At 39.1% G+C, this 19,662-nt stretch overlaps 1 protein-coding gene and 1 long non-coding RNA gene across 4 annotated transcripts in view; one reads left to right on the top strand and one right to left on the bottom strand.

Annotated features, from left to right (window-relative positions):
* LOC138751771 (uncharacterized) overlaps positions 1-19,662 on the top strand; it is a 692,174-nt gene that overhangs the window by 122,794 nt on the left and 549,718 nt on the right. The window lies entirely within an intron of this gene.
* odad2 (outer dynein arm docking complex subunit 2) overlaps positions 1-19,662 on the bottom strand; it is a 355,511-nt gene that overhangs the window by 47,964 nt on the left and 287,885 nt on the right. For all 3 annotated transcript variants that reach the window (XM_069914511.1, XM_069914512.1, XM_069914513.1), the window contains one exon: positions 19,438-19,659. In XM_069914511.1, the coding sequence (XP_069770612.1) occupies positions 19,438-19,659 (222 nt within the window). The remainder of the gene's footprint in view (positions 1-19,437; positions 19,660-19,662) is intronic.

Below are 19,662 nucleotides of genomic sequence, written 5' to 3'. Positions count from 1 at the left end.
CTTAATACAATTCACTTTCTATTAAACTTATAGGTAAATTGTTCCATCTATTCAAATCCTCTTTAATTTTATTAAATAATGATAAATAATTCAACATGTATAAATTATCTAAATTTTTTATCAATTTTAAGACCAAAATATTTAATTCCATTATCTGATCATTTAAATTGAACAATATTTTTACATTGAGTATAATCTCCCTTAATTTCACTTTTATCTCAATTAATTTTATGACCTGATATTTCACTATATTCCTTTAATCTCATATATAATGAACACAAAGAATTTTCAGAGCCTATTAAATAAATCAAAACATCATCAGCAAATAAATTAATTTTAAATTCATCAAAATTTACTTTAATTCCTTTAATATTAATATCTTGTCTTATTAATTGTGTTAAAACAAATAAAGCTGGGGACAAAGGACATCCTTATCTTGTTGATCTAGTTAATGAAAAAGCAGAAGATATTTGTCCATTTGTCTCCACTTTGGCAGAGAGGCTTTTATATGAAGTTTTAAGTCAATGAATAAACACTGATCCAAATCCAAATTTTTCTAATACCTTAAATAACAAATCCACTTTAATCTATCAAATACCTTTTCAACATTTAAAGATAAAACCATTGCTAAGTCAGATTTCTTATGAGAAGCATGAATTAAACTAATTAACTTAGCAATATTATCTAATATTGATCTAAATGAATTACATTTGGTAAATATTTAGCCAATCTATTTGCTAAATCTTTAGCTACAATTTTATAATCAACATTCAATAATTAGATTGGTCTGTAAGATTTTGTCTTTAACAAATCTCTGTCATTCTTAGGTATTACTGTTATAATTGCATTAGAAAAAGACTGGTAAAGAATGGACTTCCAATTCCTGTTTCAATACCTTGTTTAATGGAGGCATCAATAAATCTTTAAATTTCTTACAAAATTCAGATGGAAAACCATCTTCACCTAGAGACTTTCAATTTTAATAACTTCTTTAACTGTAAATGGGGAATCCAAATCTTCACAAAGTTGGAAATTTAAAGAAGGAAGATGAACTTCAGATAAAAATTATTAATCTTTATTTCATCATTATTAGATTGAGATTAACATAAATTAACATAAAAATCTCAAAAAGAATCATTTATATCTAGAGATTTATGTAATTTTAAAAATTCTTTTAATAGCATTAGCAGTCCTAGAAGTCTGTTCTGTCTTCAATTGGCAAGCCAACACTTTATGAGCCTTCTTCCCCAATTCATAATATTTCTGTTGAGTTCTTTGAAGTAACTTTTCCATTCTATAAGTCTATATTGAATTATAATACATTTTTAAAATTTATTAAGTCTATCTTTTTCTTTTCAGATGAATCTTTCTGCAAATCTTTGTCTAAATTCTCTATTTCTTTCTCCAATTTATTAAGATAGTCTTTAAGATAGTCTTTCTTAATTTTACTAGAAAATCTTTATTTGACCTTTCAAATAAGCTTTTAAGGCATCCCATAAAATAAATTTATTGTCAACTGAATCTGTACTGAAATCTCAATATTCCTGAATTTGATTTCTCATATAATTACAAAAATCTCCATCTATAAACTAGGTTAATCTTTTCAGAGCCTAAACATGAAATCAATAAAAGGGAATTGTCATGATAATGAATATGTATGAGATGTACCGGAAGTCACGTGGTATGAGAGAGAGATAAGAGCACAAGCAGGAGAACAAAGGAAACTGGAAAATAAAGACTCTGAGAAGTTTACATGATAAAACTTGTGTTCGATGTTTTATTAACTTCACATTTCGGGCCACAAATGTGACATTGGCGATGAGGATGGGATAAGCTTGAAGAAAATTAAAGACTAAACAAGATTACAGAGGATTACAGACAACTTCAAGGTGATAAGAATTTTCTCTTTGACTCAGTACTTTTGGGGCTGGAATATTTCCTCATGGCTGGGGCAGACGGTGACTTTCTAACGCATAGTGGAATTGCTCATTTTGATCCAATGGGTGATGCAAGCACTGTAAGTGTGAAGTGGAAGGCGTGGCTGGAAGAATTTGAATCCTACGCCGACAGTCGTGGCCTATTTCTAGATACCGGTACAGTTGAACAAAAAGCGCAGAGGAGGGCGTTACTTCTTTTCAATGCTGGACCCGCAGTTCGGGAAACATTTAAGACACTTTTGAATACTGGAAGAAAGGATGAGTACCGGAAAGCGGTAGATGCATTAAATGCACACTATGTAGTGATACCGAATGCTACATTTCAACGCCATTTGTTTCGAAGAACGAGACAAGAAGATGGCCAGACAATTGCTCAGTACGTGACGAGACTACGCCAGCTAGCTGTTGGATGCAATTACATGCCAGCTGATTTGGACAACCAATTATTGGATCAAGTCGTACAGCACTGCAGATCAGATAAACTCAGAAGACGTCTACTGGAAAGAGGGAGTGAGTTGGAACTCACTGATGCTTTAACCATTGCTGCTGCATTAGAGGCTGTTGAAGGGCAATTTCATACCATGACCCTGAAAGACAACTCAAGCCAGCAAATTAAGAGGCTCTCACATCGCCATAACCAGCCAAGATATATGTCGACACAGAACGTGGAGTGTTATCGATGTGGAAACCGAGGTCACTTTGGAAAAGACCCATATTGCCCGGCCAAAGGCAAAGTTTGCAGAAAGTGTGGAGGTAAAGACCACTTTGCAAAGAAGTGCATAAGCAAGTCCAATGCAGACCAGAAGAGGAAGAGTACAACTTCCAAAGGCAAAGCCTGGGGGAAAGGAAAGTATCCTGGAAAGAAAGATACCATTCGCCAGATAGACGGTGACGATGATGATACCCAGGAGGAACAGAGTTGTTACCAATTTACGTTGAATGAAGTACATCATGAGAAGATCCCAGTGATCATTGGTGGAGTGACAGTTCAGGTCATTGTAGACTCAGGCAGTGACAGTAATGTGATTGATCGACATTTATGGAAGAAGTTGAAAAGGAAAAAGATCATCTGTACCTCAAAGAAGTGTTCCAAGAAACTGTATCCATACACAGCAACCAAGCCATTGCAGACCATTGGATGTTTTACTGCAACTGTTGAAGCTGGAGATAAGTACACCGAAGCAGAGTTTATGGTCATAGACGAGAGGGGAGAACCATTGCTGAGTAGAAGCACAGCGCAAGACCTGGCAATACTTCATATTGGAGCTTGTGTCAATTCAATTCAGTCATACGAGGATATGAAGCAAGAATTCCCCGCAGTCTTCCAAGGAGTAGGAAAGCTGAAAGGTCGACAATTGAAGCTAGCAGTAGATGAAACAGTCAAACCCAAGGCACAACCAATGCGCCGAACTCCATTTGGACTTCGTGGGAAAGTCGAAGCCAAAATTAAAGAATTGATCGAACAAGACATTATTGAACCGGTGGAACATTCGACACAATGGGTCAGTCCCGTAGTGATTGTGCCCAAACCAAAGGGTGGCATAAGACTATGTGTTGACATGAGAATGGCCAATGAAGCTATAGTTCGAGAACGACACCCTATACCAACAATGGAGGAAATACTTCAAGAACTAACTACCAGTAAGGTATTCTCAAAAATTGATCTGAGGTGGAGCTATCATCAATTTGAGTTGGATCCAGGTTCCCGAGATGTAACAACATTTGTGACTCACTGTGGATTGTATCGTTACAAGAGACTATCATTTGGAATTAATGCAGCTTTGGAGATCTACCAGTATGAAATCTATCGAATGATTCAAGGCATTCCTGGAGTTGCCAACATTTCTGACGACATCATAGTCCATGCACCAACGAAGGAAGAGCATGACAAACGGTTGAGGCGTGTACTATCTAGACTACAGGAGGCAGGCCTTACCATGAATGGAAACAAGTGCCAGTTCGGTGTGTCAGAAATGGACTTCGTGGGACACAGACTTACACGGGAAGGACTAAACCCTGCAGAGGCCAAGGTGAAAGCTATTGCAGAGGCACGTGCACCTCAGAACGCAACAGAGGTGAGGAGTTTCCTGGGATTGGTCAATTTTTGTGCAAAGTTCATTCCTAATTTCGCTACAGTGGCAGAACCACTAAGGAAACTAACCAGGAAAGGTGTACCATTTCATTTTGGATCTGAGCAGAAGAAAGCGTTCACAGCGCTGAAGCAAAGCCTGACAGATGCAAAAACTCTTGGATATTACGATCCGGCAGCATCAACCAAAGTCATAGCGGATGCCAGCCCGGTTGGTTTAGGAGCCGTGTTGGTCCAGATGCATGATGGAGGACCAAGAATCATTGCCTATGCCAGCAGATCGTTATCAGATGTGGAAAGAAGATGCTCTCAGACAAAGAAAGAAGCACTCGGACTTGTATGGGCCTGTGAGAGGTTCCATACATATTTATACGGCATTGAATTTGAACTCATCACAGATCATAAGCCATTAGAGGTGATCTATGCACCTAGATCCAAACCATGTGCCAGAATAGAGAGATGGGTACTCAGACTACAACCCTACAAATATAAAGTAATCCACAATGCAGGGAAAGCAAACATTGCAGATCTGCTGTCCAGATTGGTGAAGGATGGTGGTCCACAATCCAAGTCAGAATTGGGAACAGAAACAGAGAGCTTTGTACGCTTCGTAGCTATTCAGGCGACACCGAAAGCTGTGACTACGAAGGAAGTCGAGAGAGAATCCGAACGTGATCCAGAACTCATGGAAGTAAGAGAATGCATACAGAGTGGACAATGGGACAAGTGTACTCACAAGGCTTACATTCCCATTAGAGACGAACTTTGTTGCATCGGACAGTGTATATTAAGAGGTTGCAGATTGGTGATACCGCAAAGATTGAGACCGAAGATCGTATCCTTAGCGCATGAAGGACATCTAGGCATTGTTGGTACCAAGCAAAACCTCAGGACCAAGGTATGGTAGCCAGGTTGTGATAAAGACGCAGAGAAATTTGTTAAAACTTGTCACGGATGTCAAATCACAAGTAGGAGTAATCCGCCAGAACCGATCCGGAGTACGCAACTCCCGACAGGACCATGGATCGACGTAGCTGTTGATTTTCTTGGACCTTTACCGACGGGTGAATCAATTATGGTAGTGATAGATTACTACAGCAGATACTATGAGTACGTGGTGTTGAAGTCCACAACCACTGAAAAAACAATACAAGCATTAGCAGAGATATTCGAAAGATATGGATTACCTGTTACATTATACTCTGACAATGGTCCACAATTCATTTCAGAGACATTTGCGGAATACATGAGGACCACAGGTATCCACCATCATAAAGTAACTCCGAAATGGCCGCAAGCCAACGGAGAAGTAGAGAGACAAAATCAGTCCATTGAAAAACGATTGAGAATTGCACACGCAGAAGGACAAAATTGGTGAGAAACATTGCTATCTTATGTGGCTGTCTATCGAGCAACGCCTCATGCAACCACTGGAAAAAGTCCTGCAGAAGCATTTTTTGGGAGAAAAATCCGCACAAAAATGCCAGAAATAAAGGAAATCCGAGACGACCAGGAGATGAGGGACCACGATGCTGAAAATAAAGGTGCAGCAAAGCTGTACACAGATTCGAAATGTGGAGCCAAGTACTCAGACATCATGCCAGGAGATAATGTTCTAGTGAGGCATGAAACTGGTGGTAAGCTAGACACACCTTATTACCATCAGCCCTATACTGTCGTATCCAGAAGTGGCAGTATGGTGACAGTCAAGTCTCCGATGGAGTCCTGTATAAGAGAAATGTATCAGGTGCAAAAAGGTACCAGTCCAGAGATACATCGAGCGAAGAGGTTGAAAGGCCAATACGAGATGCTGAAACTGAGAGACATGATGATGTTTCAGAGGCAGTTACCAGCACTCCTGATGAAATGACTAGAGCGCCAGAAACACCTGAAGCCGTGGCGAGCAGTATTTCCGACGCTGAGAGTGAACAACCGAGAAGCGACGACAATATCGCAGGCAGGCCGAAACGAAACCGGAAAGCGCCCAAACGATACGAAGACTTTGTGCCATAGTTTTAATAAGAACTTTGGGACAGTATTTAATCTTATATCATAAAGTACATGTATGAGTGCTGTAGGAAGTAAATTTTATGTAGTTGAGTTATAGTATTACCATTAGTTACGATGTTTGTAGGATTCCGAGGGATATTGGTAAGTGAAGGTAAAGTTTATTTCTGATTAAAGGAGGGATGTCATGATAATGAATATGTATGAGATGTACCAGAAGTCACGTGGTATGAGAGAGAGATAAGAGCACAAGCAGGAGAACAAAGGAAACTGGAAAATAAAGACTCTGAGATTTTACATGATAAAACTTGTGTTCGATGTTTTATTAACTTCACATTTCGGGCCACAAATGTGACAGGAATGATCTGATAAAATCCTATCCTTATATTCTGCGTGCATTACTCATCTTTGTAATTGAGTTGAAATTTTAAAAAAATCCATTCTAGAATAAGAATCAAATCTAAAAGAATAAAATGAACAATCCTTCCCCTTCATATTCAGTCTTCTCTAAATATCAACTAAACTTAAAATTTTCATCAATGTTAAGATTTTTTTATTGGAGGAGTCATGTGATTAAGTAGTGACTGGTCGAGAAAACCATCCCTCTCCAGGAAAACAGGAAAAAAGTTAGAAAAAGACAAACCACAACAAAAATAAAATAAATAGAAGATAAAGTTACAGTGAAGAGGAAGAGGATGGCATCCAAGAAGGAGAAAATAAAAACAACTGGAATAAAAGAAGTAGAAAAATCACCGAAGAAGGAATGAAGGAACAGGATGCTGTGGTGGCGAAGAATGCCCAAACCCCGAGGTCAGTGCCTGCCCTGCCAAGTTGCGACTCACCTGCTGGTGGACTTCAAAAATGGCTCTCAGAGCCAAACAAAGGTGCATAACCAATGGAAATAAGGGAAAAAGAGGAAACCAGTGAGGGGGGGGCTCAGCAGAGGAGCAGGCAGCTGAGGGATGCCCGACACCAGGGAGCTCAGCTGGAGGACAAGAGAGGTAGCAGAGAAGGGAGCGACATGGGAGAGAGATGACCAGCAAGAAGAGCAATGGCAGGAGGCTCAACAGAGGAGTAGCCCAAGAGGGGAGGACCAGCAAACAAGAGGCCCAGTAAGAAGAGGCCTGACAAAGAGATGCAAACAGATCCACAGGAAAAACAGAAGAGACACAGACACAAAGAAGAGAAGAAGAAGACACAAACACAGGTAGAGACACAGAAGAAGAGGAAGAAGAAGACCAAGATCTTCACAGAGAAATAGAAGGTAAAACTGATGGACAAAGAGAAACAGAAGGAAAAACTGATGGACAGAATATAGATAAAGTTTTTTTTGAAGAACAAATGAGGTCATTAAAAGAATGGTTATTATTAGAATTTAATGCAATTAAAAGGAAAATGAAAAGAACAGAAGATAAAATGCAAAGGTTAGAACTGGTAATGACAGAAATAGGGAAAAGAGTAGAGAATGTGGAAGAGCGGGAAACAGCTGTAGAAATGGAGGTTAATGACTTAAGAAAAAAATTGGAAGAAAGTGACAATAAAAAATTAAAGAGACGTAAGAGTTATTTCAGAAAATTGATATGTTGGAAAATTATAGTAGACGAAACAACGTAAAAATAATGGGCCTGAAGGAGGGTGAAGAAAGCACAGACATGAAGGAATTTATAAAAGGATGGATCCCAAAGGCCCTAGAAATCACAGAAATACAGGAAGAAATGGAAATAGAAAGGGCTCACAGAACACTAGCTCGGAAACCACAGGTATATCAAAAACCAAGATGCATCTTAGTAAAATTTTTGAGATATACAACAAGAGAAAACATACTGGAATGGGCAGTTAGAGAAGATAATAAACCATTGGAATACAAGGGTCAAAAATATTTTTTTACCCAGACATAAATTTTGAACTCTTAAAAAGGAGGAAGGAGTTTAATACAGTGAAAATGATTTTATGGGAAAAAGGTTACAAATTCATGTTAAGACATCCAGCTGTGCTTAAAGTATTTATACCTGGGGAGCAAAACAGACCATTCTCAGATCTAGAGGAAGCACTAGAATTCGCAAAATGTTTGTAGGACAGAAGAATAGATGAAGAGGTGTAATAAGAATGAAGAACGGCATTAAAGTATATATAAAGATGTAAAAACAATGTATATGTAAAGAACTAAAGAGGGAAAATAGAAGGGAAGGAAGGAAGTAAGGGTGGAAGAAAAAGAGAGAGAGAGAGAGCTTTGTTATACATGTTTTTAAAAAAAGTGTTTTCTGGGGAGGGCTGGGGGGAAAGGGAAGAACCGTCACTGCAAAATCAGTTGACGCTGTGAATAAGATCGCAATCCAAATGAAAAGGGGAGTTGTGGTTGCCCGGCAAGACATAAGGGGCAACTCAGAGAGAGAGTGAACTTTTGGGGTTAAAGTATTAGTGGGTGTGGGAACCGTTAGGGTAATTTATGTCTTAAATGTGTTGTCATACATTAAGTTTAATAAGAGAAAACTAAGAGATGAAAATGGGGAAAAGGGGGATGGAGGTGATGAAGAGGTGGAAAAGAAATATAAGCAAGATTTAAGATGGCCATGTTGAACTATATAACTATAAACATTAATGGAATACATAACCAAATCAAAAGGAAGAGGCTACTAAATTTATTGAAGAAGGAAAAAATAGATGTAGCATTTGTGCAGGAAAGACATCTAACCAAAGCAGAACATAACAAATTAAAGAGATACTGGGTAGGACACGTATCGGCAGCATCTTATAATTCAAAAGCTAGAGGTGTAGCCATACTATTTAACAAAAATGTACCAATTAAAATAGAGGAGGAAATATTAGATCCAGCAGGGAAGTATGTAATGATAAAATGTCAGATATACTCAGAATTTTGGAATTTGCTCAATATATATGCACCTAATGAGGAGGATCAAAAGTTTATGCAGGATATTTTTTTGAAGATTGCAGACACCCAAGGAAATATAATGATAGGAGGAGATTTTAACCTTAATTTGGACCCAATGTTGGATAAAACGTATTAAGAATAAAGTAGCAAAATTTATGTTAACTCAATGCAGGAAATGATATTTATGGATATATGGAGGAGGCAGAACCCAAGAGAGAAGGAATATTCATATTATTCGAGTAGGCTCAAAACTTATTCAAGGATTGATATGTTTTTATTGTCAGCCCATATGCAAGGCAGAGTAAAACTGAGTATAAAGCTAGACTACTATCAGATAATTCACCCCTATTATTTGCAATAGAACAGGACATCCTACCAAGAACATATATATGGAGGTTAAACTCCATGCTACTTAAAAGGCAGGAATTTAGGGAGTTTATTGAATGTCAAATTAAAACATATTTTGAAATAAACACAGGATCAGTGAAAGATAAATTTATATTATGGGATGCAATGAAAGTCTTCATTAGAGGGCAGATAATAAGTTATGTGACTAAGATGAAAAAGGATTACAATGGGGAAACAGAGCAGTTGGAAAGGGAGATAGTAAGTACAGAAAAGGAATTCGTAAAAAGGGATGATATAATGAAAAGCAAAGAATTGGTGGACAAAAAAAATAAAATACAAAACATTACAAACATATAAGGTAGAGAACAACATAATGAAAACAAAGCAAAAGTATTATGAACTGGGAGAAAAAAACACATAAAATATTACCCTGGTAACTTAAAACAGAACAAGCTAAAAGAACAGTATTGGCATTAAGGAAAAAGGTCAAAAAATTACATATGACCCAATAGAGATTAATAAAAATTTTAAGGAATTTTATGAACTGAGAATGAGGGAAAAGATGACAAAATAGAGGAATTTTTTAGCTAAAATTGAACTGCTGAAATTGCAAGAAGAGAAATAAAACAAACTAATAAAACCATTTGAAATAGATATATTAAAAAAGCTGCCGAACAATAAAACACCAGGAGACGATGGATTTCCAATAGAATTTTATAAAAAATTTAATGAGTTATTAATTCCTCCTCTCCTGGAAGTAATGAACCAGGTAGAAGAAACACCAAACTTGCCAGATTCATGTAAGACAGCAATAATTACAGTAATAGCAAAGACGGGGAAGGATCCATTAGCACCAGCATCATATAGACCAATATCTCTGCTTAGAATGTAAGATAATAGCAAAATTATTAGCAAACAGATTTCCCAATTGTGTACCAAAAATAGTAAAACAAGATCAAACTGGATTTTTTAAGAAAAGACGAACAGCGGACAATGTCAGTAAATTTATTAATCTAATTCATGCAGTTCAAGGAAATAATAAACCAACAGTGGCTGTTGCTTTAGATGCAGGAAAAGCTTTTGACAGAGTAGAGTGGAGCTACTTATTTAAAGTATTACAGAAGTTCAATCTACCCGAAAAATACATAAATTCAATTAAAGCATTATATAAAGAACCATCGGCGAAAGTAGCAGTAAATGGATATGGATCGAATCAATTTAAATTAAGTAGGCCAACTAAACAGGGATGTCCACTATCCCCCTCATTGTTCACCTTAGCAATAGAACCTTTGGCAGAACTGATAAGAATAGAAAGTAAAATAAAAGGGATAAAAATAAAGGAGAAGGAGTATAAAATTAGCTTATTTGCAGACAACATTATAGTGTACTTAACAGAACCAGAGATATCAATAAAAGAATTACATAAGAAATTGAAGGAATATGGAGAAATATCGGGGTACAAGATCAATGCAAATAAAAGTGAAGTGATGCCAATGAGTAACGCAGATTGTACAGAATTTTAAACAGAATCACCATTTAAATGGCAAGCACAAGCAATCCAATACCTAGGGATCAGGTTAGATAATAATTTAAGCCACTTGTACAAACTAAATTATCAGCCACTAATAAAGAAATTGCAGGAAGACTTAGAACATTGGAAAGAACTGCCATTAATATTGATAGAGAGGGTGAACTGCCTTAGGATACAATACTTATTTTAAACGTTACCAATTCCCTTAACAGAATTTTAAAAAATGAACTAAAGAGAACAATAAGGAAATTCTTATGGAAAGGGAAGAAACCAAGGGTAGCGTTAGATAAATTAACAGAGAGGTATAATCAAGGTGGTTTGTAGTTACCAAATTTTAGAAATTTTTATAGAGCCGCCCAATTAAGGTATTTATCAGATTTTTATCAGACAAGGGAAAAACTAGACTGGACTAAGATAGAACTAGATAAAATAGTGGAGAAGGTACTGGAACATATACTTTATAAGTGGGATGATAAACTGGTGCAATATAAAAACTCACCAGTATTGCATCATTTACTTAATACATGGAAGAAGATCCACTTAGAAAGAAAAAACGAATGACCAAATACCAAAATTATTATAGATGCAAAATCCGCTAATTCCTTTTACAGTAGATAACCTTTCCTTTAGAGAATGGGAGAGAAAGGGAATCAAAAGAATAGAAAATTGTTTTTTGGGAAATAACTTATTAATGTTTGAACAGTTGAAGTACAAATATGGAATAACTCATGGTATAATGTTTGCATATCATCAATTGAAAGCTTACTTAAAGGATAAATTGGGAAACAACTTGAGATTACCTGAAGGAAGCAACTTTGAATATGTGATTTCAGACACAGTGATAATTAAAAATTTATAATGAACATGTACGTTAAGCTGCAAGATAAGGAGAATGATGAAATAAACTATAAACCTAAGCTGAAGTGGGAAAAGAATTTAAACATTAAGATAAAAAATGAAGCATGGGAAAAGTTATGTTCTAGAACTATGAAGAATACAATAAACACAAGGTATGATACAGTATAATTGGTTACACAGGGTATTTATTACTCCTCAAAAATTAAAAAAATGGGACTCAACATTATCAGATAGATGTTTGCACTGTGGGAAGGAAATGGGAACAACATTACATGCAACTTGGACATGTGCGAAGGTGAATAAGTTTTGGGAAGAACTAAATCAGATATTAAATAAAATTATAAAAAATAGCATACCAAAAAAAAAGTATTTCTTTTAAATAACATAAAAAGTAAAGAATTAGGCCTTAAATTGGACAAATCACAAAAAAATTCATTATGATAGCCTTAGCAGTAGCAAAAAAATGTATAATGTCAACTTGGAAAATGTAACAGTGCATGAGTATACAGCACACATGTTAAACTCTGGCCCGCAGGCCAAGTTTGGCCCGTGATATAATTATATTTGGCCCGCAAGATCATATCAAAAATGTATTAGAGCTGGCCCGCTGGCCGCCGCGCCAGTATAGCGCATGCACAGTAACCGCTGTGTCCCAGGGTGAGAGAGAGAGAGAAAAATCCTGGTCCTTGAAAAGTAGTGGTGGGTGGTTTTATAAACACGCTGTCATGATCCCCCGCCCACCCCCCCACCGCAGCGCGGCATGGCCGGTGTCAGGGGAAGCCAAGGCCGCTTCCCAGCGCCCGGAACCCCAGTGGCACAGCGTTTCTTGGAGCTGCAGATGGAGTCGGGACGCCGGAGGGAAGATTGGGGCTCCCCGCTGGGCGATGGGGGCGCTGGACGCCGGCCGCCCTGCGCCTTCCCACCGGACCAGCGGCGGGTGCCTGGAGTACACGTGGAGATCGAGGCTGGTCGGGCAGGTAGGGTGGAACCCCCCCCAATCTCGGGAGTGGCGTGGGCTGGATCGGGATTAGCCACGCTCACCTGCTCCTCCACCGCTGACCGGGATCCCAGCACGGTCCTGAGCGCGGAGACTGCCCTGGAAAGGTCCTGGGACACCAGCACAGAAAATAAAGGGGGTCCGGGAGAAACTCAGCAGGTCAAGGGGGGTCCGGGAGAAACTCAGCAGGTCAAGGGAGGTCCGGGAGAAACTCAGCAGTCAAAGGGGGATCCGGGAGAAACTCAGCAGGTCAAAGGGGGATCCGGGAGAAACTCAGCAGGTCAAAGGGGGATCCGGGAGAAACTCAGCAGGTCAAGGGGTATCCGGAAGAAACTCAGCAGGTCAAGGGAGGTCCGAGAGAAACTCAGCAGGTCAAGGGGGGTCTGGCAGAAACTCAGGGGGGGCCTGACCTCGCCAGGACCGTTGCCCACTCCCCCTCCCTGCCGCAGGCCGACCCGCGACTCACGGTGACGGGGCCGCTGATCCGCCGAGATGCCGCCCTGCAGCGAGAGCCGATGCCCCCGCACTGTCGTTGTCCAACCCGATCGCCCGCAAATCCCGCCTTCCCGCACACAGGCCTGAGTAAGTATTATGAACTTTAATCTCAGGATAAAACGATCTTGCAATAGTTTCATGTCACAGTGATAAATATATTCCTGGTTAAAAATGGTCCTGCACCTGGATACAAGCTCATTAGGCATAAAACTTGAAAAGTGTGTAAATCAAAGGATATCTGTACCAATGGAAAAAGGGCATGGCAAATAACCCTGCTAGAGTTCATGGCCACAATCAGTCATCCATTTGATTGTTTCAGGAATCATGTTATTCTCCCACATTCTCAATAGCCCTCAGATTTTACTATTTGACAGCACACTAGCAACATTTGACAAATCCTCTATAGAGAAATATTATTTATTGAATATTTTATTTCTCATTTGTTAATGCTTCTGGAAAGAGTTTATCCAAAACTATTATTAAACATTTATTTTAATAAGAAAAAGTTTAACATTACATATGTTGAAAGAAGAGAAAACATGCAGATGTTGTTGAAAATTTTCAATAAATATTTAGTTCGGCCCTCGACTTAGTCCAAGTTTTTAATTTTGGCCCTCCGTGAATTTGAGTTTGACACCCCTGGTATACAGCAATGATACATGGAAATGAATGAATGTATTCCATTGGAAAAAAATAACATATAATTTAAAAAACAAAGTCACAATGATTGAACAAATTTGAAAACCATACATGGAACATATCAAAGAGAGCATGCCTGGGACCTCCATCCCCTAAAATGAAAATGATAAGAAGTCAAAACGACTAGATTCAGTGTGTAATAAATAGACAATGCATTTTTCTTGTTTATTTTCCTTTGTGTGAAGATAGTGTTTTATGGTTTTATTGTATTGTATATGTTGAATACTAATGGGTTTTGAGGGGGCGGATGGGAAGAGGGTAGGGAGGGAAAGGGGGATAAAGGGAAAAAAGGTCACTGTGTAAATTTAATGAGAAACATTTGTACGTATTTTGGTTAACATGATTCACAGTGTGAAAAATAAAATTTAAAAAAAGTTAAGTTTTTTTGCAGTTTTTGTTTTCATTATTAATTTTTGTGATCTAAACAAAATCACCACCAACTATCACATTTTCATATGCTTCTGCAAGATTAAGAAAGGAATCCTGAATACATTTCTCATCATCTACATTAGGAGCATAAATATTCTTAAGAGTCCAAAATTTCAAATAAATTTACTAAAACAAACTTTCCCGCAGAATCAATAACAGTAGATTACAAATTAAAAGGCAACTTCTTATTAATTAAAATAGCAACTCCTTTTGCTTTAGATTTAAAAGATGAAGCTATAACTTGACCAGCCCATTCCCTTTTTAATTTTTGCTGTCCTTTCTCAGTTAAACGAGTCTCCTGTATAAACGCAATATCAACTCTCAACTTTTTAATATAAGCTAAGACTTTCTTCCTCTTAATTTTATTATTGAGCCCATTCACATTCTAAGTTACAAAGTTCAAATTATTCACTGCCATGTTATATATCTAAAAATACACAACCCTTGTCACCTGTCACGGCAGGTCTCAGCTCCACAACAGTTTCTAGAAGTAAATAACAACTCCTAATAAAGAAAAGGAAGAAACCCCTAAAAGAGAAAGAAAAGCAGTGAGAAATCAACCGGTACTACCTCCCTCTATTATATGGGAAGTGGCCTTCACCACTAAGTGGCGCACGACTTTGGAAGGACAGGACAAAAAGTCCAGCCCCCTCCCAGACAGAATATAAAAAAACATTTATCAGCCCATCAGGTATGATAAGCTTCTTCAAGATCTTTATTAACTTGATCATCATCAATCTCAATTGATTCTCGATGCTCCAACATTTGAGATCCATCTTGTGACTTATCTTGACTCAATTTAGATTGTTGAAGAGCATAAATTGATTGCTGTCTTGTTTATTAGGCAATGAATTAGCGAACATCAAAGCTTCATCTTCATCAGTCAAAAACATCATTGAAATTCTCCATAAAAGACTTCAAGTACAACTGGATATCGAAAGGTAAATTTATATTCTTTTTTCTATAAAACAGATTTTGCTGGATTAAATTCTTTCCTTCTCTTAACAATGGTTTGACTCAAATCTGCATTAAAACATATTCTATTGTTCCCAATCATTAAAGGGACCTTGTTGTTTTCTAGCTGTGACAGATTATATTGTGTTTTACATTGTATATAGATATGTTTTTGGGAGATAAATTGGGACAAGGTTTATTAGAGTAGGAAACATGCAAATACTTCAAAACAGATCTCATTTAAAATACTGGAGCTCTGCTCAAGCCAGACATGGCTGGCTCTGAGTGCCTTTGCAAAAACTTTGAAGAGTGTCCAAGGGACTTCACTAATGGATTGTTGTTTTGAAAAGCAACAGATGAAAGAATTTGGTGGATGAGGCTCAGAGCCACAGTCTGTCTGAGTGCAGTTTGCTGTTCTAAGATGGTCATATGGTCTTCCAAGCAGAGAGATTCAAACAGGTTTTCTCTGTGTGTGTGTGTGTGTGTGTGTGTGTGTGTGTGTGTGTGTGTGTGTGTGTGTGAGTGAGTGTGAGAGAGAGAGAGAGAGAGAGAGAGAGAGAGAGAGAGAGAGAAATCAGTTCAGCAGCAGCAGCTAACATGACAAAATCCTCCTGAACCAGGTCCCCTGAGGCCATGCACATGGTAGATGAAAATGTACCTTTCCAAGTGGAAAATGACGCTTCGGATGTAGCCCTGGCCATTACTCTCAATCTGGCAGGCAGGCCAGTTGCCTTTTTCTCATGGAAGCTTCAAGGCCATGAGCTCCAGAACCTGTCTGTGGAACAGGAGGCTCAGGCCATTGCAGAAGCTATAAGGCACTGGAGGCACCACCTGGCTGGTAGATTTATGCTCCTCACGGACCAGCGCTCTGTCGCATTCATGTTCAGCAACGCCAAGTGGGGCAAAATCAAGTATGACAAAATCGCTAGGTGGAGGATCGAACTCTCCATCTACAGTTTTGACATCGCCTACCAGCCAGGGGCCCTTAACGACCCTCCAGATGCCTTGTCCAGGGGATGCTGTGCCTTCGCATACACCAGTCAACTGTGGGACTATACACAATGTGCTCTGCCATCCAGTGGTCACCTGGATGGTTCATTTTGTCAAGTCCCACAATTTTCCCTTCTTAATAGAAGACATCAGGGAAATAACCAGGTCATGCCAGGTCTCCGCTGTGTGCAAGGCACATATTTTCCCCCTGCGAAAGCACACATGGTTAAATCATCCAGGGCCTTCAAATGACTCAGTGTTGATTTTAAGGGACCTCTTCCCTCCACGAACGGGAACGTCTACTTTCTTTCAGTCATCGACGAGTACTCCCGCTTCCCATTTGCCATCCTGTGCCCAGACATGTCCACCTCGTTCATTATGAAGGCCCTATACTCTATTTTCACCCTGTTCGGGTATCCCGGCTATATTCATAGCAACCAGGGCTCAGCTTTCATGAACGACGAGCTGCGCCAGTTCCTGCTGGTGAGGGGCATCACGTCCAGCAGGACTACCAGTTACAACCCCCAGGGGAATGGGCAGGTTGAAAAAGAGAACACCACGATCTTGAAGGCTGTCAAAGCTGCAGTGAAACAAAAAGGCCTTCTAGACTCATGCTGGCAGGATGTCCTCCCTATTGTGCTCCACTCAATTTGGTCACTTCTCTGCACTGCAACCAATGCTACTCCTCATGAGCTCATGTTTACATTCGACAGAAGGTCGGCATCACGGACTACACTCCCAGCCTGGCTCACTAGTCCTGGTCCACTCCTTCTCAAGAAGCATGTGAGGAGAAGCAAGACTGAGTCCCTGGTGGAAAGAATGAAATTGCTCCATGCCAACATCACGTACACATACATGGAGTACCCGGATGGCAGGGAGGACACCATCTCCATCAGGGACCTGGCATCCACTGGAACAGGGGATCTGTTGTCTCAGGTTCCCCACGAGCAAGCAAGCTTTTTCTCCCGACCCCCATTCAGGGCCTCATGGAACCCAGTTTAGGAGGAGTGTGAACCCCCCTATCATCGAGTCAGAGCCCCAGCCCACTACCTTTCCATCACAGGTGGACCAGGAGACTCAAGGAGCCCAATGCCCCCCAGTGCTAAGGCACTCCAACAGGATTTCCAGACCCATGGACCACCTGAATCTGTAAATAGTATTGTAAACATTTCTCTTCTGTGTCTATTACCAGCTTCTGATCCTTGTTCTCTTCATCCACAGACCTTTAATTCTGAAGAATGGGTGAATGTAGTGAACTAGGATTCACTAGAGGTGTCCTGCACTGATGACTGGTCCTGCCTCCCAGCCCCTCTTCCCATGAGCCCGTATACAACCCTGGTTTCTCACAAAAACATGAACCTCTCTGAAGCCTGTTCATGAACTCTACCTATGTTGTAAGCTAAAATATGCTACACTGCATTAGGACCTTCAAAATCTTCAGGAGCCCAACAATTTTAACAGTGTTCCTACAATTCTGATTCTCCAATGCATAAATTTTCTGTTAAAGATCTTTCCTTTGAACTTCCCAAGCTGTAAAGGAATCTTCCATTTTATTGACTGTATCTTAACATTGTTCTACATCAAGAAAACATTCTTGAAAATCTTCTTCAATTTTTTGATCTTTAACTTTAATTTTATTCACACCTTTGGTATATTTTGCCATATCAGTCTTTCATCATCAATACATTCAAAATGTGAATTAAATTGTGTCTTGACAGACACAAATTCTTGATTCATTTGATTAGACAATAATTGAATTTGTTGCAAAATCAAATTAAATTGATTTCAAGGATCTACAGAATGTGGAGGTTTCAAATTTACCTTCTTGAATAACTTGTTGAAGTTGGGGCCTATATCCACGATATATCAATTCTTTTCCCTCTAATTCTTGTGAAGGCTCTTCTTCTTCTTCTTCTTCTGTTCTTATTTCTTCTTCTGTTGATGTGGTAATTTGTTTGACTTATCTATGGGCCTTTTGTTTTGCCGTGGTCTGACAAGGCCTCTACAGGCTCCGTAGTTGGATACAAAACAACTGTTTCAGTAGCGCGCATGTGTGGAGTCCTGTGCATATGCGGTTGCTCTTGCGAGGTCAATTCAGAAATTCTCTTCCTCACTCCAGCGCTATCTTCGTTGGCTCCCTGGGGAAATGTCACTGGAGTAACATGGATTTTAGCCGTCATCTGTCGGGTCGTCCTCTGAGGAAGAGGAAGCAAGTCGACAGGCTTGATCACCAAGGTAGGCCCCATTTCTTCAATCATACTGACCTCTTTAGTAGTTGTTTATTTCACACCTTGAACTTTAGATTTCTTCATAGCTATTGTTGGTAGGTTTAAGAAAAGTTTTAATATCACTAATATTTTTTTTAAAGTTTTTCCATTCAGGTTTTAATTAATTCTGCCAGGTGTTTTTTTCACTTCTATAATCTACGCCATCACGCCACGCCCCCCCTCCCACCTGCCTTTTTTTCCATAACGCTTCATTCCCCTACTATCCAAAAAGCTTAAGTGATTTAAATATATTTAATGAGGCAGCCTCTACCGCTTCCTTGGGCAGGAATTCCACCATTCACTACTTTCTGGGAAAAGCAGTTCCTACCCATCCCCATCCTAAATCTACTGCCCCCAATCTTAAGGCTATTTCCTCTAGTTCTATCTCACCTACTAGTGTAAACAACTTTCCTTCCTCTATGTGATTTATCCCTTTTGTAATTTTATCTTTCTATAAGATTCCCCTGTCATTCTAGTTATGCCGAAATTCCAGTGAGTATAGTTCTAGAAACTCAATCACTCCTCAAAGGCTTACACCTCATCCCTGGCATTAACATTGTGAACTTCCTCAGCACCACCTCCTAAGCCAGTATATCCGTCTTCACTGTACAGATGGTGAAAGAAATACAGGCAAAAAGACTCCAGCATCTTAATGTTTAAGGTGATGGTGGAGAAGATAACTTCAAACATAAACAGGCTGCATCGAAAAGTCTGTTTTGTTTTATAATTTTATGTAATATTCTGCACTTCAGAAAATACATCTCTTGCAGAATTCTTGACTTCCATCACCAGCAAGGCCACTGTATGATTAATAGAAAATCACAACTCTGCCTTCTATGTATTTAAACTAAGTTTCACATTGTCCGGTTATGAGAGATTTAGGAGTGAAGATGGCAACATACACTGTACATATTCTAGCATAAAATTGGGGAACTGAGAAACTTACCATAACAACACCATTCTCATGCATTGTAATACAATTTTTGGGATCAAATGAAAGCTGGTGTAGGGCTTGTGCCGTAGCACGATGCACAAGGGGATTTTTTGATTTCAGATAATGAACCAGTGGGGCCACAGCTCCTGTTTGTCCAAAGGCCACCCTGTTGTTACCCCACTTGCAACAGCAAGCGATAGCATCTGCTAAGTGCTGGCGAAGCACATCATCTCTCTA

This window comes from Narcine bancroftii, chromosome 1 (assembly GCF_036971445.1).
Source record: "Narcine bancroftii isolate sNarBan1 chromosome 1, sNarBan1.hap1, whole genome shotgun sequence".
In the NCBI taxonomy this organism is placed as follows: domain Eukaryota; kingdom Metazoa; phylum Chordata; class Chondrichthyes; order Torpediniformes; family Narcinidae; genus Narcine; species Narcine bancroftii.
The sequence above is the reverse complement of the archived record's forward strand: the minus strand, read 5'-3'. Positions and strand labels throughout refer to the sequence as shown.